Raw genomic sequence first — 22,504 nt, forward strand, 5'->3', positions numbered from 1 at the left:
CTCTCTCTTAAAGGAGGGAGATTTAGGCCATTCAAATAGGCTGATAATACTTTGCATATATCTACTACAAATCCGTCATTCAAACTCATCTTATAAATCTATCTATCTGTATGCATTTTATTGTACAGATCCGAACAGTCGTACGCACGCACGCTGGCATCGTTGTCTACGGCCAACGCGCTGGCTATCCCGTGGTCGGCCAGCGAGGCGCGGCTCACGCTGCCGACGGCGCTGGGCGTGGCCGGCATACCAGCGCTGGTCATCACCGACGGCACCGGCAAAGTGCTCACCGCCAACGGGAGGCAACACCTGGCTGCTGATCCCCTCGGACTGGTAAGAAATTAATAATAGCAGAGTTTCTTGTGACAGAACTCATCCAAGGAAAATACTTCCTTGGATGGACATCACACATAATTGTTGTAAAGCAATATTGCTGTGTTCCGGTCTAAAGGGTAGATACGGTTGCCGGAATAGTTACGCCTCAGGGTGATGGACACACGGCAGCACTATATAGGGTGCCCTACGAAGTAGCATTATTATTTTCATGTGGCGTACGTACTTACATAAACATAATTATGTTGGGTAGATAGCATTTTTACCTCAATATTTAAATGACTGGTTGGTAGTGTTCGAATAATAATTATTTATAAAAAAAAATATCGCGCGGATGGCGAGAGCGCTTCAAACATGAGATCATTTGTATGCAGCCGTACGATAATGTAAATGATTTAGGCACCTGAGTAGCGTAGAATAAGCTGCTTTAGTTTCGCAATTTCAAAATGCTTAAATAAAATAACGAAAATTTAATAAAACTACTGTGCTACTGCAAACTGAATTACCGTAAAAAAGTGAAAGCAAATGTCAAACCCATTCCTTTTTTTTAATCTTCAAATCGTTTGCGATTGTAGAAAGAGAATCGACATGCCCGGTGCCACATGGCTTCTGTATAAGAGAAGGAATTTTCTATTTAACAATTAGGACTGTCTACATTGTCACAAAACCACAAAAGACAGGGCTTGAGCTAGCGTTTAACTTCAGTATCTGTGTATTCGATTTGTGTGTAGTGCACGGACGATCTCAAAACAAAAATCCGTCCGCGAATATTCCTGCAAACTAGTCTCCTTGAAATGAAAGAGTCGTTTGGGCTACATGAAATTCATAGCACTGGCAGTTTGGCTGTCGGACTCTCATTTGCACAACATTAGCTTAACTGCACGGCGCAGCCGCACTGCGCGCCTGATGCTTGCAGATCGAGGGGACGGATCTTTTAGCGGATACACATTTTATTTAAGGTCCGTACCTACTCGTTACATCAAGATTTCTTTGCTGTATTTTAGATTGGCGAAGAATACCTATTAGATTCCTAGCCCTCATCCACACGAGAGTTTTTTTAACGGACGTTAAAAAAGCGATCAAATACAACAAATGCGTTCCCAAGTATAATAGGCTACTTGCCTCTTTGTAAACAGTGTTTAAATTAAATTATGGAAGTATTATAAGCTATATTTTATTTTGTCCCGTCAATAATAACCAGTAATTTTCCAAATACGAGATTATTTTCACAAGTAAAAATGTGATTAGAGTTTCTAGGCATCTAAACTGCCTTTAAGCAAAAAATCTTCTTAGTTTTGTACAGCAGGCGAGTAGCCCATTATGTCCACACGACAGCGTTTTTAAAACGCGACGCTTTTTTTCGAGCAGTGTTGCATTTTCAATTTTGGGTTGGTTGAGTGGAACTCATGATTACCTTAGCTGTGGTCTGTCTTCTTCAAAAGGTTGACTTTCAATAACCCAAGTTGTTAAACGTTGAGTGATCCTAGTTCACTTCACCCTCGGCCTGCACACTTCATTGTAAGCCGGGTTATAATGAACGGTCTAAGCGGACCCTTAGCTGGCTATTTTAACCCGTCGACTGCGACAGATACAAACGAAAGATTCTATTAATCCAAGTTGTTTGTCGTGTTGCTGCAGAACTTCCCGTGGGCGCAGCGGCCGGTGTCGGTGCTGAACGAGCAGGCTCTGCTGAAGATGGCGCGCCACCCTGCTGTCATACTGTTCGTTGGTAAGAAAAAATATATTTTTTTTATTCATTGACGAGTTAGCTCTTGACCGCGATCTTACCTGATGCTAAGTGACAATGCAATCTCATATGGAAGCAGGGTAACGTGGAAGAGGTACAAGCTTCTTTTTCCATAGTCGCTAAAAAAGACAGACCAATATATTCGATTTCGCCGCTATTGGTCTTTCTGTTTTCATGAGATTATGTGTCTCATGCTAGGCTGTCGAAAGTCACATCCAATCAGCATAACTTAAGTTTATTACTATAAAGAAATACTTTATTTTTCCAGACGACGAGGACTCAGAGATCGAATTCTCCGAATCGGTCCTCACTCCCTCCGCCGAGTCGTACTACGAAGAGTGCAGCATCCAGTACCCCGGCTTCTGCCCCTACCAGAACTCGTCCGACGACGAGACCATGGACTTCGACTACACCACCAGCAAGACCTCGTCCAGGACCAAGAAGAAGTCGTTCAAGCACGTGATGTTCTACATCGGCATCGACGGCACCGACAGCGCCGACATGATCCGCGAGCACATCGGGCTGGACGACGCCGTGCCGCTGCTCACCGCCGTCGACTTCCCCAGGCAGCGCATGGTCACCATGAAGTACGGCGACGAGATCACTACGGACTCCGTGCAGAACTTCGTCGACGCGTTCCTCAGTGGGAACGCTGACTTTAAACCCCTTAAGCCTTATAGTGAGAAATGTTAGCTTATAATTAACGTAAAACTTAGCCTACCGAATATCTGTTAGTGATAGACAGACCTGGTTACATGTAATGTATAGAAGAAAATAAAGTGTCAGCTCCGACGCACGAGTGGAGTTTACTCTTTCAGATCGACTGTCTAAATATGTGTATGTTGCAAAAAAGAAAAGTGAAAGGTGCGCAGCCGAGGAACAGCAGGCTGCGGCGTGCGCGTTCGCCAGCCGTGCGCGGCAGCGCACGGTGAAAGGTGCGCAGAATAGGTTGCGCACAAAAAGTAACGCTGTCATTCGTTCATCGAATTTTACTGCCCATATTTTTTTTCATACCGGGGGCTATACATGCAAAATCGATTCATAATGAGTAAACTCCAAACACTGTCGAAACGTAATAAAAATGTCCACAAAGCTAAGGAGTTTGCTAACAACATTAAAGAACATTCTCTATAGTAAGTAGGTAATGTAATATTATTGTCTTGTTACGGTCAGCAAATTTTAAGTAGTCTATTTTGATAGTTTAGATTAGAAGAAGTTTAAACGATACTGACAAATCTTAACAATGCTGACATAATTAGAATATTTGCATTGTCTTTGCTGACAAGCCCAGAAGGCACTAGACGTTGAATCTGAAGATAATTTCAAAGTATTTAATATTAACACAATTATTTGTATAGGTTAGTATAGTGTAGTATAGTGCTAGACCAGTTTGGGTAAGGTTAGTGTGATTGCAGTAGCCATAAGTTGAGAGCTAGTGTAGCGTTGCTTGTGTGACCGCAGCCTCAATACAACCGTTTTTCAAAATTTATCAGTCTAAGGTCTATGATCTCTAAAGTTCGTTTTTTTTAAATTGCAAAATTTTCTAAACAAACATGGCCGTATTCATCACTGACTTTAGTTGTGACGTCATCCTAGGGATGGGCCGTTGATGAACTATATCGAGAATTAACTACTACTAATCGAATTACATCCTGCTGAATGCCTAGTTCGGACTACTTTAGTATTTTATTCGAGTACGAACAATTTTTGGATTTACCGCCCAAAAATTGTTCGTACTCGACTAAAATACTAAACTAGTCTATACGGCCTATAAGAGATTGTTTGTAGCAATAAATCTGCCTTTACATGCAAAATTATGCTAGGTACTTCTAATCTATAAAATATTGTTCTACTTCTTTCTCATTAAATTATTATTTACGAAAAAAGGACTCTTTAAACTACACCTACCTACACCTAACACGGGCTTAGTAATGCCACAGAAAACATATGGTAATGCTCAGCAAAGCTTTTATTTCGAAAATATATTAAAAGATCATTATTGAAGGTTATTTAAAATGGCGGTTAGTAGATATTGTAGAAAAAGTTATTATTTTTAATAGAAACATAAAGGCACGCTCTACCACACGACAAAACGTGGATGGCATTTTTTTGATGTAAAGATGGTTCAACTACTGACGAATTAATAAACAAGCGCAGAAAACATACGTACAAGGTTCAAGTTAAGTGCAGACAGACAATAAATAATTCAATCCATTCCGCTGCGGAATCAATAATAATACTCATTACGCGTGGAAATCAATGTTATTCCGTTCATTCCAATGATATTTTATGATTTATTTGTTTCGGAGAATAGCACCTACAGATAGACAACCCTGATGAAGTATTAGTTGTTCCATCTTTTTGTATTCCATCGTTTAAGAAAACATTTCGGAAAATACTTATATTGTTTGAATTATACAGTATAAAACTTTCATTTTCATTTTATTATCTGATTTTAATATCTTATCCGCTATTCTACCAATAACAGTTGTCCGTCTGATCCTTGACTGTATTAAATGGAAGATATTAGGTATATTAAGTATATTTTTAGAAAATACCAACTTCTAGTTATTCTAATCTTAAATTGTACCTAACGTACATTGCATTGTATCATAAAAATTTCAAGGATTATACCTATTGATAGTATCTAAACAGTCTGGCCTCAATCCTTACTGACGCTTACAGAAAAGCAAGAAAAGTAAATGTATTGTTAGGACGTTTTGAATGAATAGACTGGACAGTTAAATAAACTCCTAGGATTGTATGAACGAAATACCAAACACATCAAATTAAAGTAAGGGCTCACTTAAAATAGGCACCCGCTTCAGTGCGCGGTACTCGTTAGTCGTAACACATTATAGTTATAATGTAGATCTTTTGTAGTCTATAAATTTTTACTTTTGTATCTGTGATCAGTTTTATTTAAAAACAATAAAACATTTTGCATTTACCTACTATTTAAAATCACAAAAATAAAAAATACTCCGTTAAATAGTGTTTTATTATTTATCAGTACATCTGTCCCTACTCTTATATCTATTACATACCTCTATACGATATTGTAGTTCGACTACTGAAATAGAGACTGAACTCACCCTGCAAAAAAGTATTTAAAATCATAACATAACGCATTAGTGTGAAAACATTACTAGGAAATAAAAATAAACTGCAAGTATCAAGCTGAGTTACTCCAATATTTTGCACTATAATTTTGGAAATGTCCTCAGATTTTTTTTTTTAATTTTTCGGGTGGTTTCAGTCCTACTTTCGCGTGGAAGTCTTTATAGACTTTTAACCCTTATTTAATTCCCTTCTATTTATATTTTTCGCATAGTTTTATATATTATGTTTATTAAATAGTCTACAATAGTAATAATTTTACAAAACTCAGAACATGACCGATTTATAATAAAAAACACAAACGTATTGTAGGAAACTACAAAACGTAAGAAAACATTATAATATTTTCTATCTACTGATCATTTTGAAGGCGGTATATTTATAATAATATTATATATTAATAAGCATATGCATGTGCAGATGTGCGATATTTCGTTTATTTTAAATCATGGATTAAAGATGTTTGTGTTTCTAAATCTCGTATTTTTATTTTATTATTTCTTCCATGACCTTCAGTTCTATTTAACATTAGGAGGCCATTCCCTGTCTACAATCTACAGACTCAGACGAACTATGTAATAGTTAGTATAATAGGCCGTACAGACTACTATGGATTTACCGCCCAAAAATCGTTCGTACTTGACTAAAATATTATAGTACTCGTACTCTACTAAAGTACTTATTTTAGTCGAGTACGAACAATTTTTGGATTTACCGGATTTACCATTGTTCGTACTCGACTAAAATACTAAAGTAGTCAGTACGGGCTTTATGACTATTACAGACCCTCATTTGTTGTCTGTGCTACAGACCATTATTATATTTAACCTGTGGGCTTGGACAACCGCTAAGCCCACAGACTAAAGACTTCTGTAAACATGAAAATTATTGTTGTTTTTCTAGGCGTTCATTTCACTCACCAATTGTCTGTGGTTCACCAAAACCGACCATCGACCGACGCCATTATTGTGAAACAATTTTTATTGTTAATTTTCACGTGCTTCTGTCGGTATTACGTTTTATTAAGTATTTAAAGCTACACTAAACCTATCAATAATGGCTGACAACGACGATCTTCTCGATTACGAAGATGAAGAACAAGCAGATCAACAGACCGCCGACGGAGCGACCGAAGCGGCGCCAAAAAAAGAGGTTAAAGGATCTTATGTATCAATCCACAGTTCGGGCTTCAGGGATTTCCTTTTAAAACCTGAAATTCTGCGTGCCATAGTCGACTGCGGTTTCGAGCATCCGTCGGAAGTGCAGCACGAATGCATTCCGCAGGCCGTACTCGGCATGGATATCCTGTGTCAAGCGAAGTCCGGCATGGGCAAGACTGCCGTGTTCGTGTTGGCCACCCTGCAGCAGCTCGAGCCGTCGGAGAATCACGTGTACGTGCTGGTGATGTGCCACACCAGGGAGCTGGCCTTCCAGATCAGCAAAGAGTACGAGCGCTTCTCCAAGTACATGTCCGGCGTCCGGGTGTCCGTGTTCTTCGGCGGGATGCCCATACAGAAGGACGAGGAGGTGCTCAAGACGGCATGCCCGCACATCGTCGTGGGCACGCCGGGCCGCATCCTGGCGCTCGTCAACAGCAAGAAGCTGAACCTGAAGCACCTGAAGCATTTCATCCTGGACGAGTGTGACAAGATGTTGGAGTCGCTGGACATGCGGCGCGACGTGCAGGAGATCTTCCGCAACACGCCGCACGGCAAACAGGTCATGATGTTCTCGGCCACGCTGAGCAAGGAGATCCGCCCCGTGTGCAAGAAGTTCATGCAGGACCCCATGGAGGTGTACGTGGACGACGAGGCCAAGCTCACCTTGCACGGCCTGCAGCAGCATTACGTAAAGCTCAAAGAGAACGAGAAGAACAAGAAGCTGTTTGAACTGTTGGATGTCTTAGAATTTAACCAAGTAGTGATATTCGTTAAATCTGTACAAAGATGCGTAGCTCTCGCACAACTCCTCACAGATCAGAATTTCCCAGCCATCGGTATTCACAGGAACATGACTCAGGACGAGAGGCTGACTCGCTATCAACAGTTCAAGGATTTCCAGAAGAGAATACTAGTAGCCACCAACTTGTTTGGAAGAGGAATGGACATTGAAAGAGTAAATATTGTCTTTAACTATGACATGCCTGAAGATTCAGACACTTATCTGCACAGAGTGGCCCGAGCTGGCAGATTTGGTACCAAAGGCTTAGCGATAACCATGGTCTCTGATGAGAATGATGCCAAAATTTTAAACGAAGTCCAGGACCGCTTTGATGTCAATATAACTGAGTTACCTGAAGAAATTGAATTATCAACTTACATAGAAGGGCGATAAATTGATATTATAATTTTACAGTAAATTATGATTTGTGTAATAGTGATAAATATAAATTCACCTGCTACACTTCTGTAGATTAATTTAAGGTCTAAAAAAACTTACATCTGTTTATAGATTTGCTCTATCAGATTGACTATATTTTTATGTTAAAGCAACTATAACTACATTATTGTTTTACATTGAAATTTTGTACTGAAATGAACAAGCTCAAAGTAAATTATCAAACAGTTGGTTGAGATACAAAATGTCATGATGAATCTAATCTTAGAGCAGAGCCTAAATTTAAGTAATTATAGATTTAAGTCTTGAATAAAACATTTGATATTGTCTTGAACACTTTTTAGTATTCTTTTTTCCTGAGATTATAAATTAAAAAAAACTTTGTTTATACAAAACTGAAATGAATCCTACTAATATTATAAACGTGAAAGTTTGTATGGATGTTTGTTACTCTTTAACGCTGCAACTGCTTAACCAATTTAGCTGAAATTTAAAACTATATAAGATATCATCCTGGATTAACACATACATAGTTTTTTCATATTGAGTGAACATTTATCACTGCAATAAATATTCATCAAAATTTTTTCAGTGGTTTAGAAAAGGTAACTGATGAACAGCCTTACTTTCAATTGATGTTTTTATGACTTCTCTGGTGCAGTTAGTAGTTCACAGTTAGGATTTAAAATTTTCTAAATTGGCTCAAATCTGACTGGTGGTAGACATTAGCCATGGTCACACTATCCTATCCACTAAATCATTTAGGCTGTGAAATGACCCTCCCAGGTATGGGGAATAAACTGCCTGACAATTCAGCCCATTTCCATGTTAGTCTGCAATCAGGTTATTATATACAGATATTTAATATTTTCAGAATATTCTAAGATTAATTTTCTATCAGTTCAGATATGATATAATATAAGTACATAACTATTTGAAATTGTAGTTTACAATGTTGAATTATGAAAAATGAACCTATCCAGGTTTTGAACCTATTCATGCATCAATATAATAAATATTGAGTGATGCATAAATGTAGAGGTAATAGGTATTCTTTTGAAATGAAAACAATGTATTTTGTTAAGAATTCATTTTAATAACATACATTATTGTTTATTCAGTTTGCAATAACAATCACACAATGTTATTTAGGACATTTATTGTGATGTGCGATGAGCAAAATATCAATGGCCTCATTGAAATGAGCTTATTTCCATGTTTTACCTTATTTCTATATATTATTAGGAGTTGAGATTCTTAAAATGTAATTTATTTATTCCAATAAAAGTAGCTGAAAATTGTAGAAATTCTGTCCATTTACACATGATGCCTCTTTTTGTGGGTGAAAGTTTTTTCGTGAGTCAACCTCGTAATCATATCGAGAGCCCACTTGGGCTGGTCTCCAGGGACCATGTGGCCGGCATTCCTCACCATGATTTCCACCAGCTTCCCTCCTTGCTTCACATACCCAGCCAGTTCCCCATCTACATACCACTGGTACCTTTTAGCTGATAAATACTCACTGTTGCCTGTAAAGTTAAGATTCCTCAGGTAGTTCAGTGTTAGAGGGTAAGCAACAATAATGTCCAACTGCCCGTTGTAAATCAACACATAATAATGATCCAAAAGCTCAGATATCCAAGGCGCTACAGACTGCATAACATCTTGTTTCAAATGGTTTTCCACATCTTTTCCTACATTAAATGTTAAATTTCCAACGTGAATGGCTTTTCTTACAGAGCTAGTCTGTATCATAGGTCCAAAGTCTTCAAATTGCTTGTAGTCTTTGGTGTGCAAGTAGTTAAAATAGAATTCAAAGCCAGTCATGTTGTAGAACACACTTTTTCCATTGATCAAGTCACCATTCAGTAAAGTGTCAAAGGCTTCAAATGCTTTGTCCCATTTTTGCTCCTTGATCAGCTGAATCGCTTTACTCTCTGCATCAGCAAATGTTTGAGCTTGATTCCAATCAATCAACCCTATCTGGTACAAGTATTTGCTGTACACCAGCTGATGTTCAGGATCGCTGAGCCCATTTCCTATAGCCAAAGCTTTCAAGTTAATTTTCAGTTTTGCAGTCGGATTATTTTTATAGATGGTATAGGCCAATGCAGGCACATATTTGCCAGCATAAGACTCCCCTGTGATAAAGAACTTATTACTTTGCAGTTCTGGGAACAATTGGAAGAACTGCAAGAGAGCAGAGTAAAGTTGTGCTCCGACTTGTGTTTGATTGACACAATACCCTTTGGGGTCCTTCGTGAAACTGAAACCGGTTCCAACAGGGTTATCTATGTATATGATATGATGACTCAAAGCCCAGTTGTACTTCCTCCTTTCAAACTTACGCTTGCGCACCCTGAGAGGTCCATTTTCGGTGAAGAGCCCATACAGAGAGGACGCGCCGGGGCCACCCTGCAGCCACAGAATCACAGGCGCATCGTTCTTTTTAGATATCATCGCAGGGAAGTACCAAAAGAACAGGTTGGAATCATACGTTTTGTCGACAGTGAGGTAGCCCGCGTAGCTCTTGATGCGTAAGCTCTCTGTGAACGGCACCCGCGCCCGCAGCCGGCCCTCGGCCGCGTCTCCGCTCTCGATGTACGGCGTGAGGAACAGCGGCGTGCCGGGGTCGCCATCGTCGCGCACGTCGAGGTTTAGTTTGGGATATCGATGAAATGTACACTGTACGTATAGTACTTGAAGTATTAGCAAAGCGCAAACGCGATTGAACCACATCGCACCGACTTTTACATTGAATTGCGGAGTACGTGTAAAGTATTTTTAACTTACTTCAGTAATCTAGTCAGTTTAATAATTATTGCCGATAGTGATAACCTGCTTCAGTTGACCTTAAACTTCAAGTATTGAATTGTCTTACAAACATCCAACAAGACAAGTTTTTATCTTTTAAAACTATCTTGACTTTCAGACTTCCGAGAACAAAAAAAATAAACAAATTACAAAAATCACCGTTGGTCACCGAAACCGAAAGCGAAAACAAATTTCGTATTTCGTGACGTATCGTTTAACCAAAGACTTCGACCCAAGGAACATATTTACTTCGACAATTAATCAAAGTTTAACGTATTATACAGATAATATTACACTGCATTTTTAACTCTTTGGAACTTTAACTAAAAGTTAAAACATGAAAAATTTGTCGTCTGTGGTAGAAAAAGAGCGCAAACTTTGGACTTTTTTGTTTTTGTAAATGAAAATATTATAAATTTAGATTTCAAATTTTCAATATGTTTCCAATCTAGATAGTTTTCATAAAAATCAAGAATGGCTTATATATGCCGATGTCGCCTTGTATTTATGTTTATAATTTGTAATTTGCTATCCGATTGTGTATCGACATTTTACCCTCATGTGTACCCGCGGGTGAAACTCGAAGCGAAGGCTCACGGAGAGGCCGGCGACCCGCTGATGCTCACGCCGTACTTGCACATGGGAGAGTTTGAACTCGCTCGAAACGTTTCTCGCGTGTCGTTGACTGAGAAACTAGGCTTTACCAGTCACGCGGGATTCTTCACGGTCAACACCGATTACGGTTCTAATTTATACTTCTGGTACTTCCCGGCCTTTAATAAGAACAAAGCAGCTCCAGTCGTTCTGTGGCTGCAAGGAGGTCCCGGAGGAAGCTCCTTATTTGGATTATTTACTGAAAATGGACCCTTAATAGCTAACAAAGATGGATTTTCTCTTCGAAAACACCATTGGGCACACGAAAATCACTTAATTTTTATAGACAACCCAGTCGGAACTGGATTCAGTTTCACCAAACATGATAAGGGCTATTGCACAGATGAACAATGTGTTGCCGATGGCTTGTATATGTGCTTACAACAATTTTTCACTATGTTTCCATCACTCAGAAACAATGACTTCTACATCACCGGGGAATCCTACGCTGGGAAATATATTCCCTCTCTAGCAATGAAAATTCATCTGAGCAAACACAACATCAAAATAAACCTTAAAGGTTTGGCCCTGGGCAATGCTTACTGTGACCCAATCAATCAGATGGACTATGGCAACTATTTGTATCAGCATGGTTTGATTGATTTTGATCAAAACAAGTTTTTTAACAAGATGCAAATGGCAGTTGTTGAAGAAGTCCGTAAAGAGAATTGGGTTCAAGCTGACATTCTCATGGACCAATTGATGGACGGAGAGTTGACAAACTATTCATATTTTAAAAACTTTACAGGGTTCGGAAACTATTACAACTTCTTAGATCCCACCGACAAATCTGAGTCTGATATGAGTATTTATATTGATCTTTTAAAAAATGACAAACTCAGGAAAAGCATACATGTGGGGGGTCTTCCATTTCACTCAGGGAAGGAAGTACAAGAACATTTAAAGTATGACATCTTGAAGTCGGTGGCATCATGTGTATCTGACTTATTATCACACTATCGCCTTCTATTTTATAATGGGCAATTAGATATTATAGTGGCGTACCCTTTGACAGAGAACTTCCTGCGCAATTTAAACTTTTCATCTGCAAAAGAATATAGAACAGCTGCAAGACACATTTGGAGGGTAGATGATGAAATAGCAGGGTACAGCAAGAAGGCTGGCAATCTGACAGAAGTGCTAGTTAGAAATGCAGGCCACATGGTTCCACACGATCAACCTAAATGGGCTTTGGATTTGATTACTCGTTTTATAAAGAATACTTTGTAAGCTCACCCTGGAAGTCAAAGTTGATTGCATAGAATATTAAAATGCAGTAGCAGAATCTCTGGTTTGGACATTTGCACTTTTTAAACTCTCTACCACAGATAATAACTTAGCTTTGTTTAGTAATTAATCTTATGTATAAATCTTAAATAGATATATTTGTTGAGTAAGAGTTTTAGCCAAAAAATTTATATATTGAGCAAAACCATATCCCAATGCTCAAGGATTTGCAAAATGTCCAATTTATTGTTCATATATTAATATGCATATACATGGGTGGAGGTGGTCACAACCCTCATATATGAGGAGTGCGACTGAAGGAGGAGATTAATATGAAAATTATTTGCTCATGTTGTGTAGTTTACATAGTTTAAAAAAACATTATATATTATATACATATTTTTATGCAAACTTGGTTTAGAACTTTAGACTCATTAAATTATATGTGTTTACGTAATGGTATGGTAATATAAGAATAAGAAAAATTGTTGTTAGGCAAACAATTTTAACATAACTTGATGTTTCAAAAGTGCTTGTAAATTATGCATGATTGAAATAAATTAATTTTGACTTAAGACTGATTATAGGAGCATGCAACATAAAGGTGGTTTGGTTAGTCAAAAAAATAAATGACATTCTGTAATGTACACACTTTATTCCACATTCAACCTAAAATATCAATAAATATTTGACGCTTACACAATAATTTAATTTCATTAAAATTAACCTACATTACAATTACTTATTATTCTATATTAAACAGTACATTAAAGAAAATATATTACGAATTTGACAACAGACTTTGTGTAACTTTTTCTATTATGATATATTTATAAACTGAAATAGCATAGCTCTCGTTATAGAAGAGAGCCGCTCAACAGACCAACGTTGGTAAGTATGACAATGTGATACAAAACTTACACTCAATTCAACAGTTAACAGCTCTCATTGTTTTGCACTTTATTCATTGTTAATTATATTGTATTAATTTTAATGTTTTGAAAGTGACAATAAATAAAGAACTATTTTACAGTAGAATAATTTTTTTACACATGCTCTAGCATACTCACAGCATATCAGCAGTTTGAATTTATGAAAGGCAAATTTTTTTTTTTATTTTATAATAACAGTTAATCTGACCTGATAATTGATAATTAAAAACCCTTGTTTAGTTGTTCAAACTGAACTGCCTCATGAGTGCAGTGTAGTCTATGTGGCTTTGGATCAAAAGGTCTCAAGAGTCGAGTTCGGGTCAGGTGATGAAATAATGATTTTCTTCCAACACATGAACAGTGAGCTGACGTTAGAGAGCTGTTAAACTGTCAGTCCAGATCATCATCCTTAACCTCTAATCTTGTGTCAAACATTATTACCTTAAGTCTGTCAACCTGCATTGGAGCGGCATGGTGGGCCTACGCTCCAAGTCCACTCCTATACTGGTGATGCTCTAGCTGAGGTCATTTGGTTTGTAACTCTATCCTCAAGTGATGAAGACTGTTTGTCAGAACACACGCACAGTGTTTAAGTTTAAGGGGTAGTTTACACGGTCACGTAGCGGTCCTGGCACGGTCCTGTCACGCCAGCAGCGCCGTGAGCGCGTCGAGGAACTGCGCTCGCTGCGAGACGGGCAGGCTGATGATGGACGAGTCCACAAAGTCCAGGGAGACGGAGGCGCCGCTCTTTGTCGCGGCTTGCTCAAACGCTGCACCGAAAAGGCTAGAAGATAATGTTTTATGTATTTCAACTTTAAGCTTCTATTGAAAATTTCTATAAAATAAAGATCAACATTTCTAATCTGTATAAAATAAGAGTGGAATAAAAATTTGATGATTAAGTCCAATCCAGGAAGCCTCTGAACAATATTATAAATGACCCCAGGCTAATTGACACCCTAGCGAAAAACAAAAATAACTTTAATTTATGAAAAATTTAAACATCCTGTTTAATTCTGTTTCGTAAGTATCTTTCATTGAGAGGTCATTGAACTTTGACCTAGTCTATGCTAAAATGAATGACCTCAAACGGACCGACGTTTGAAAATACAAGATGTTTTAAAATAATCTTTTATTTTATTCTTTACAAGTTAGCTCTCGACTACCTACAATCTCGCCTGATGGTAAGTGATGATGCAATCTAGGATGATAGCGGGCTAAGGTGTTACTCCCTTCGGTTTCTACACAACATTGTCCCGGAACGCTAAATAGCTTTAGTACGTCTTTTGCTGATCGATTTTTGAAAGTTTGTTACAATCGTAACTCTTTGAATTGTACTTTGATTTTTTATAATAACACTAATGGATAATATACCTACAGCCGCGCGGTACGTAAACATGTCATAGGGCTGCCCGCCTGCAACATTTTAATTACATTTGCTAACTTTGTGTTTCCACTTAGTTTTGTGATTGTAAATAAACTTTTTTTATGTAAACAAAATAAAATACTTTGTAAATTGTAGTAAAATGGGAAGTGATAAATAAAAATGCGTGTTTTTTGATTGGTTGATTTAATTAAGGCTGATACTACGTCAATGATCTTGAAGGATTGGTCGTATTCTTAAACATATTTATTTCGGTGATGCCATCTAGGTATTACCTCCACACTACGTGAACAAATAAAAAAAAAGATAAATACCTTCATGAAATTGTAGTGATTTAAAATAGATAATGAAACAATGAACAAACGCACTAATTGTCCCTACGATACGATAGTTCCCCTAGATTTCTCTAGGATGCCATAATCAGAATGCCTGAAAGAATACTCATCCAAACAAAAAAGAAACGGTTTACAAATGACGGAAATATCGCTGTAAATATGATACGATCCTTTTTGGAAGTCGGTTAAAATTCTTGTCACCAATGCCAAGCTGAGCAAAAGTTTTATGAGCTTGCACATTAAAGCGCATAAAATCCGCCATTTTGATTTTTTAAGAACTAAGTTACCCAGTGACACTCGGCCTATCTAGACGAGTCTAATGACATATCATTTATCAGTATGTGTGCTTGGCAAATTTGTTCGTAACACTCCCGAAGGTCGGCGCGGTCCGGGAGGGGGGTAACGATGCCCAGCGCGTACGACTTCACACCCGCGCAGTCCTTTCCTCCCGTCGCCCGCATACAACAAGTCATAACATTCAAACACATACTCCTCCTTTGGGCTTCGCCGCAGTCGGGTAACAAAACACAAATGATCCGAGCACAGTCACACAAAACATTGTACAAGCAGTCGAGGTTTTAACACAAGCTTATCGTACCTACTGTATCGTGATTCATGAACCGCGTATAACTACCTATTTCAGTCGTGTCAATCACTTTCCTTTACTCTATTCACTTTATTTACTAATCCAGATACCTTTATTCTGGACATAAAAGGAAATACCTTATCCATTAAAAATACAAGATTATGTACCTACCTACTAATAAGTAAATTTATTTTAAATTCTTACCTTTCAGAGTTTCCAGGTAACTTAAAAAAAGTTATCTCTGGATGGGATAATTTTGAATTCATGCATCCAAAAACGGCACAGTATTTCCTACTGGTCATAATTAAAAAAATCTAATACTATTAATACACTTTACTCTGTTAATACACCGTGCGTTCGTTCGTCACCGCGGCACAGTTGCGACTGTCTTCACCCTACGATCACCCCATGTTCGAGGTGCGTAGGTATAGCTCGCGTTTCGACCTCTAGTATGAAGTCCAACTACTGGTTGTAATATCTTTACTGTGACGAAGGGGAAACTAGACAGTGTACAGTGAGGAGTGCACTCACTTCCTGGGCTCCTGGTCGAAGCGCGGCGGCAGGCCGAGCAGCAGGCAGTCGCCGTCGGCGCCGGGCGCGCTGGCCAGCAGCGGGCGCGGCGCGTGCGAGTGCGCGGCGCCCACCCAGCGCGCCGCCTCCGCCAGCCACAGCGGGCCCCGCAGCGCCGCCGCCTCCGGGCTGCCCTGCACACACACGTCAGAGCACCCGCTCACTTACAGTTGTGAGTCGGCCGACTAAATCGCAGACTAAACTAATAGGCATCCATATTTGGATATTATAAATGTAAAAGTGTGTGTGTCTCTGTGTTTGTTTATCCGTCTTTCACGGCAAAAGGGAGCGACGAATTGACGTGATTTCTTTAGTGGAGATAGTTGAATAGATGGAGAGGGACATATGTTACTTTAACCCCCCTCTTCCCTAAAGTGGTAGGGTAGATAGGGAAGAAACGTACAAATAAGTCAAAGCGAAGCTTGACCGGGTCCGCTAGTAGTGATATATGAGACCCCGCACATATTATCCAATAATCGTCCAACTAATAAATTGTACACCGATCGCATCAGAATCCCGATTCCCTTTAGATTAAGTACAATTAAAAGTTATCAGATTAAATTATAAAAGAAAACAATTTACTTGTGCGATAGTCAGCCAACTTACAATAGGATGTGTGTGTGCGATCACTCCAAATCCACAATGATTTTACACAGAAACAGGCTCAAAAATCTTTTATTAGCAGACGTCCACTCAGTATAACCTAGCTCCATGCCAAATATCTCTATATTATATTTCGATATGCTGTTTTCGATATTTCACATTTATATATTTAGAATAGATAGACAGATACTAGCCTCTGTTAAAATTCCGGCCTCTAGTCTTACTAGCTATACATATTTCGGTTTGGTGTTGGGCACATGAGCTCCCCGTCCCCAGCAATGTGGCCTGTGACGCTCGGCTGGCTGATGGCACCGGAGCACACAGTGGGCATGGCTATGAGCAAGTGTGGAAGCGCCCCGCTCTCACCTCCTGCACGATGAAGTAGTTGAAGGGCCCGGCCAGCAGCACGGCGCGCGCCGCCAGCGTGCCGTGCGCCGCGCGCGCCACCGCCTCCAGCGCGCGCCGCGCCGCCGCCACGCCGCGCTGCAGGCTCTCGCCGTCGCCGCCCACCGCCAGCGCCGCCAGCGCGTGCTGGAAGCCCTCCGCGCGCGGGGTGCTCTCCTGACCGACACCCAATGCTATGATAGATGTAGCACTACTCGCAAAGTCGATTTACTACGATAGTGTTGGCACAAACTTCGATTCGCTTCATGCAACTTCGCATCGCCGCGTTCAACTGCGATCGGTTTCGGTTTTGACACAACGGCACCGATCGGAAGTTCGTGTTCGACACTCCTACACTAGAAGTTGCACTCGACTCACTTCAGGTGTTCATTAAACTGAGCAGTGTATTTGGGGCTCAGACACAACCAAAGTTACGTCATAAAATGGCAGTAGAGCACGCACATAGGGAGCGATGGACAGGATGAGCGGCATGAAAGGCGAGTAACGTGGTCACACGACGTCCCTGCTTACTTCCCTCGCTATTTCGCATGCCACTCGTGCAAATTGTGGCGGGCGGGTCAGTCATCAGTGGTTCATTCAAGAGGAAAGCGTTGTTGAGAAGCTTATGGACCATACAGTGCTCAACAACACTTTCTTCTACCATACAGTATGGTGCCCAATGGTCTCAGGAGCACTTCATGACGCATACGTGCACGTGCTTATTCTATAGATAATATCTATAATAATACAAGTACTAAGTACGTTAAGAACAAATTTAAAAAAACTTTGATTAATATTTATATTGTATATGTATATTCTATATTAATAAGAGTTTATTCCATTTCTATTAAAATAAAATTTCAAGTAATACATAAGTGTTCCTTATCACTAAAATAAGGGAGTGTGGACAATCAGCTACAACAAACGTTGACCAGAGGCACAGCGGTACTACTACTAGCCTACACTGTACTAAAGCCAATCTCAAGGAGGAGAGGAATGTTTATCAACAAACAAACATTCGCCAAGACCGAGTCATCAGAGATTCAGTGAAGAGGCAAGCGTCGCAGGGCTCCGGTACTCACATTCTCGATGAGGCCCATGATGGCGTAGACGACGTCGAGCGCCGCCAGCGTGGGCGCGTGCGGGCGCTGCAGCAGGAAGGCGGCGCGCGCGGGCGCGGGCAGGCGCTGGCGGGGCGCGGCCGCCTCCAGCGCGGGCAGCAGCGCGCGCCGCAGCTCCACGTCCATGGAGCGGTAGGCCTGGCGCGCCTGCTGCAGCGGGAAACTACAACAACCGCTTACATACTCACTTCACATTTGGCAGGGAGGTAGTGTATAGGCAGCAGACGTCCGCTAAATTAATTTTGAGATTAAGAAAGTCTAAGGGCCGACGAAGTCGCAGGCATGTTTGTAATTATTATAAAAAAAGATGAAGAGTTTGTTGGAACGCGCTAATATTTAAAACTTCTGGTTTGAATTGTTAGTAACTTTTAGTTTTGAACAGTCCATTTACCTAGAAAAGTTATTTAACATCACGTTAATCGCTATGAGAGCCGTGATAGACCAGTGGATAAGACCTCTGCCTCAGATTCCGGAGGGTGTAGGTTCAAATCCAGTCCGGGGCATGCACCTCCAACTTTTAAATTGTGTGCATTTTAAGAAATTAAATATCAAGTGTCTCAAACGGTCAAGGAAAAGGTCGTGAGGAACCAGAGAATTTTCTTAATTCTCTGTGTGTGTGATGTCTGCCAATCCGCATTGGGCCAGCGTGGTGGACTATTGGCCTAACCCCTCTCATTTTGAGAGGAGATTCAAGCTCAGCAGTGAGCCGAATATGTGTTGATGACACTAATCACTATGACTAATAGGAGCGGAGCATCAAAGAAAATTGTGGCGAGCATGCGTGGCGTGCGCTGCCACTGCGTGAACTGTTTACACAAACATCATGTATTGCTAGTTTCATTTGTTCTAAGAAAAGTTTGCGACAGGATGTCTATCTTTCAAGGTTAACTCACTATAATATTTTTTAAAGAAAATAATAATGCATTGCATACGAGTTTCTATGAACATGATATTAATCCTAATACAAACGAGTACAATATTCGCACAAGCGGTTAGTGTCTCACCCCATGTCGGCCAGCAGCTGGCGCAGGCGCGCGGCGCCCGAGTGCGTGTGCAGGCGCAGCTGCGGCGCCAGCGCGGCGGCGTGGCTGATGGCGCCCTCCACCGACCACCAGCGGTACAGCGGCAGCCACACGTCCTTCTCCACCACCACGCGCGCCGCCTGCGGGCGTGAGCCACACGGATGACAGGAGAGTAAGGATCTGACTTCTGCAGAAACCCGAGAACGCATACAGAATGGGACAGAGACTGGAGGGGACAAAGAAAAGGGACTTGGACGAGAGAACTGATCCTGGATCTTATAAAATGGCACAATAGCAATGGCATAGATCTAAGAGCAGCTACTGAAGGTACTAACAAGGGGGCAAACGCGAGAAACCTCATCACAGGTATGCTGTCAAGTCGAGGAGCAGTGGCAGAAGTACGCCCGTATGCCTGGACCACAATGAAAAGAAGGGAAAAAGAGACAGAACAAAAGGATTGAAAGAAATCATCGGGAAGGTCAGCACAAAGAAATGCATAGCGGTTCTGTGCTGACCACGGACTCCAGAGAAGGTTCATTTTAGTCCGTGCAAGTCAGTCATGCCCTGCCGAATACTAACAGAAGTCCGGAGGGATTTCTTTCCTCCCTGAAAAAGAACAGACGACAGGCATCAATGAGCACAGTGGTGTGTACCTGATGGACGTCGTCGTCGGTGGTCTTCCTCTGCGCGGCGGCCACGTAGCGGTGCAGCGGCTCGGCGTCGAGCAGGCAGCGCGCGGGCGAGCGGCAGTGCAGCGCCGCGTGCGCCGCCGCCGCCACGCTGGCGCACCACAGCGCCGCCGCGGTGCAGCGCGACGCGCGCACGGCCAGCTCCAGCGCCACGCTCGTGCTCTGCGGACACACGAGCGGTGACTCAGCCGTGCCGCGCTCCCATTCACTCACTCCGCGCACACTGCACAGGGACGCACCGGCTTGCCGTAGTACGAGAACTGCGTGTAGTTGAACATGAGCGTGTGGCGGCGCTCCTCCCACGCCTTGCGCGCGCGGCGCCGCTCCACCAGCGCCTCCAGCCCGTGCCGCGCTTCTAGCTCCTCCTCGTTCTACAAACAAGTATCAACATAGGCTCAAAAATAATCATCTCACTGACACTCTTAATAATCTAATTCTACTTTGATTAAGAAAATACAGATACCAAAATCTTTATTTAAATATTTGTCTAGCACTTTGGCAAGTGCATATCCTACAGCCAAATATTTGACAAGAGTCAAGATGTAATAATTATGTGTACAGTTAGTGGCGTGCACTTCATACATACATTAAAGTACTGCATACCCTAAGGGTAGTTTTATGTATGTTTGTGTCTTGTATGATGGTGCGGGTGACAGTTTGTTTCACTTGTGAAGGTTTGCCACAATTCATGATAATATAATATTACCTGACATCATACAGGTGACTGTTGCCATACCCATGCTATCTGAAAAACACTTTAGTTTGCTTACTTCCTGATCCTCATCGTCTCTGAAGATGTCATCAAAGTTGGGAATGTTCTCCTCTTCATCCTTGTACAGCAGCCTCACCTGCAACATTCATGGCAATCTGATGTAAAACTTGTTGTGATACTGAATACTATAAAACTCATCTTGTACTATAGAAAACTATGTCCATTGCACTCACAAAAAGCCAAGCTTACAATTTGTTAAATAATTTTCAAAATCAGTACATCCAAAGATAAACTCCCTACAAACTTTACATCTTTATAATATTTTCAATTTTAATATTAATATTTAAAATGAAACATACATTGATAGTAAATGAAATATTAATAATAATTGTTGTTTGAATCATATACTATAATTAAGTAATCATGTAGTAGTTATTTCAAGTAAAACTCACTGTATTACTGTACCACGTAAGAAAGAAACTAGTATTATAAAAAGTATGTGTTTTGTTTATTTGTTTGTGAATCAGCCAATTATAAAATCTATTTTACTATTAAGAAGTAACATAGACTATAATTATTTCATCTGTGTGTGCACAGGCATGTGCTCTGCACAGGCTCAACTATAGGCGTCTGCTAGTGGGACATATTTACAACTGTTTTTTATGCTAAGCTGCCGTACTACTCATCCAGTAGGCCTACAATAAGTACCTTGACATGTCTTGCGATGAGAAAAAGACAACTATTGACCAATACTTAATGGTACTCTCTTTGTTTGCATTGATGAGAATATTACAGCCCTACACCTTTACCTGGCCGTCGCTATACACGTTACAGATGTCGGTGGGCTTGTGCGAGTCCAGCACAAAGAACACGACGTGCTCGTCGGGCTGCAGGATGTCCACCAGGTCCACGGTGCCGCCGCAGTTCACCAGCACCACGTACTTCACCTCCTCGTTGTTCTCCTCGTACGCACTCTTCAGCTCCGACAGCCCGCCCACTGGCACCAGCGTGTACGACACGTTGTCGCATCGGAACAGCTCCTGCAGGATCTTACACGCGCAGATCGCGTCCACGTCGTAGTGCACTAGTAGCAGCACTCGCTGTAACATGAACCGTTACTTACAGGTCGAACGTTGCTATAAATTATACTGGCCGGTGGTAATCGAGCAAAACTACTTACGTTTCCCAGGAGAACATTGTAAAAGTCATTCCTAATGTCCTCTATAAACATTTTAAGCGTGCTTCGACGATAGTATTGTTTTTTACGAAACCATACTTGAATAAAAATCAAAATTAAAAAACACCTGCTCGTAAGTCAAATTAAAAAATTGACAAACAAAAATTTTTCAAGTAAATAGAAGTTTCAAGTTGAACTTTTAAATCTAAATGTCACATTCAAAGTTCAAACTGTATGTCAAAACTTTCCCGCCATAACCACAGAATATAAATATAGAGTTTGGCTAACGAAAGTAGATTGAAATCGCACGCCAAATTTAAGCAAATTTGCTTAAATTTTTTTTTGTGTTGCGTTTTCATAATTTGTTTATAATATTTTTTGTTTGTGAATACATTTATAGTTATTACAATATTTGCACTATAATTTTAGAGTTTAATCCGTTTTTTTTAAGTACAGGCGATTTCAGTCTCTATTTTCATTAGCTAAACTCTAGCAGAAATAGCTGGTGGCCAATTCCAACGAATATTAATGTTACGTTCTCAAATTAATTTGTAATTAGTTTATGCTACGGGATATGCAATATAAAAGAGGCTGTACGGACTACCTTCGTATTTTAGTCGAGTACGAATAATTTTTGGGCGGTAAATCCAAAAGTTGTTCGTAGTCGACTATGTATTGTATATTTATATGTATGTTATGCTATTCTTATCTATTTAGATAAAAAGTTCTGTCTGTTCACACTTATCTCCGAAACTAC

At 40.4% G+C, this 22,504-nt stretch overlaps 5 protein-coding genes across 8 annotated transcripts in view; 3 read left to right on the forward strand and 2 right to left on the reverse strand.

The window, feature by feature from the left end:
• Positions 1-5,072, forward strand: part of LOC112050710 (nucleoredoxin) — a 43,658-nt gene extending 38,586 nt beyond the window's left edge. The window contains exons 4-6 of the mRNA XM_024089046.2: positions 129-333; positions 1,972-2,062; positions 2,349-5,072. Coding sequence (XP_023944814.1) covers positions 129-333; positions 1,972-2,062; positions 2,349-2,773 — 721 coding nt within the window. The 3' untranslated portion in view covers positions 2,774-5,072. The remainder of the gene's footprint in view (positions 1-128; positions 334-1,971; positions 2,063-2,348) is intronic.
• Positions 5,073-6,113: 1,041 nt separating this feature from the next.
• Positions 6,114-7,871, forward strand: LOC112050704 (ATP-dependent RNA helicase WM6). Its single transcript, XM_024089030.2, has one exon. It carries the CDS (start codon positions 6,257-6,259, stop codon positions 7,532-7,534), a length of 1,278 nt encoding a protein of 425 aa, XP_023944798.1. The 5' UTR covers positions 6,114-6,256; the 3' UTR covers positions 7,535-7,871.
• Positions 7,872-8,612: 741 nt separating this feature from the next.
• LOC112050712 (venom serine carboxypeptidase) lies at positions 8,613-10,564 on the reverse strand. Its single transcript, XM_024089048.2, has one exon. The coding sequence runs from the start codon at positions 10,274-10,276 to the stop codon at positions 8,855-8,857; it is 1,422 nt and encodes a 473-aa protein (XP_023944816.1). The 5' UTR covers positions 10,277-10,564; the 3' UTR covers positions 8,613-8,854.
• Positions 10,565-10,687: 123 nt separating this feature from the next.
• On the forward strand, positions 10,688-12,938 carry LOC112050714 (venom serine carboxypeptidase-like). The gene has a single exon (XM_024089050.2). The coding sequence runs from the start codon at positions 10,826-10,828 to the stop codon at positions 12,233-12,235; it is 1,410 nt and encodes a 469-aa protein (XP_023944818.2). The 5' UTR covers positions 10,688-10,825; the 3' UTR covers positions 12,236-12,938.
• Positions 12,867-22,226, reverse strand: LOC112050715 (cell division control protein 45 homolog). Of its 4 annotated transcripts, none has more exons than XM_052883218.1 (11): positions 21,751-22,224; positions 21,380-21,670; positions 20,629-20,706; positions 20,098-20,229; positions 19,823-20,020; positions 19,152-19,309; positions 18,109-18,310; positions 17,122-17,203; positions 17,009-17,052; positions 16,001-16,173; positions 12,867-13,948 (listed from the first exon to the last, which is right to left on the reverse strand). In XM_052883218.1, exons 1-11 carry the CDS (start codon positions 21,799-21,801, stop codon positions 13,807-13,809), a joined length of 1,551 nt encoding a protein of 516 aa, XP_052739178.1. In that variant the 5' UTR covers positions 21,802-22,224; the 3' UTR covers positions 12,867-13,806. The 4 variants fall into 4 exon arrangements, with proteins under 4 accessions (XP_052739178.1, XP_052739176.1, XP_052739177.1 ...); XM_052883216.1 differs by having other exon boundaries at positions 17,122-17,220; XM_052883217.1 differs by having other exon boundaries at positions 17,009-17,203; positions 21,751-22,226.
• Positions 22,227-22,504: the final 278 nt, after the last annotated feature.

The sequence above is a fragment of the Bicyclus anynana genome, chromosome 8 (genome assembly GCF_947172395.1).
Source record: "Bicyclus anynana chromosome 8, ilBicAnyn1.1, whole genome shotgun sequence".
Lineage (NCBI taxonomy): Eukaryota > Metazoa > Arthropoda > Insecta > Lepidoptera > Nymphalidae > Bicyclus > Bicyclus anynana.

What these genes read in the sequence shown, in the direction of transcription:
- LOC112050714 (XM_024089050.2), top strand. Translation starts at nt 10,826, where the DNA reads ATGGCTTATATATGCCGATGTCGCCTTGTATTTATGTTTATAATTTGT.
- LOC112050715 (XM_052883215.1), bottom strand. Translation starts at nt 21,801, where the DNA reads ATGTTTATAGAGGACATTAGGAATGACTTTTACAATGTTCTCCTGGGA. An exon ending in ACAATGTTCTCCTGGGAAAC is followed by an intron (nt 21,671 to 21,750) that starts GTAAGTAGTTTT and finishes TTCATGTTACAG; the next exon opens with CGAGTGCTGCTACTAGTGCA. An exon ending in ACTACTTCATCGTGCAGGAG is followed by an intron (nt 16,174 to 17,008) that starts GTGAGAGCGGGG and finishes GTGTGTGTGCAG; the next exon opens with GGCAGCCCGGAGGCGGCGGC.
- LOC112050712 (XM_024089048.2), bottom strand. Translation starts at nt 10,276, where the DNA reads ATGTGGTTCAATCGCGTTTGCGCTTTGCTAATACTTCAAGTACTATAC.
- LOC112050704 (XM_024089030.2), top strand. Translation starts at nt 6,257, where the DNA reads ATGGCTGACAACGACGATCTTCTCGATTACGAAGATGAAGAACAAGCA.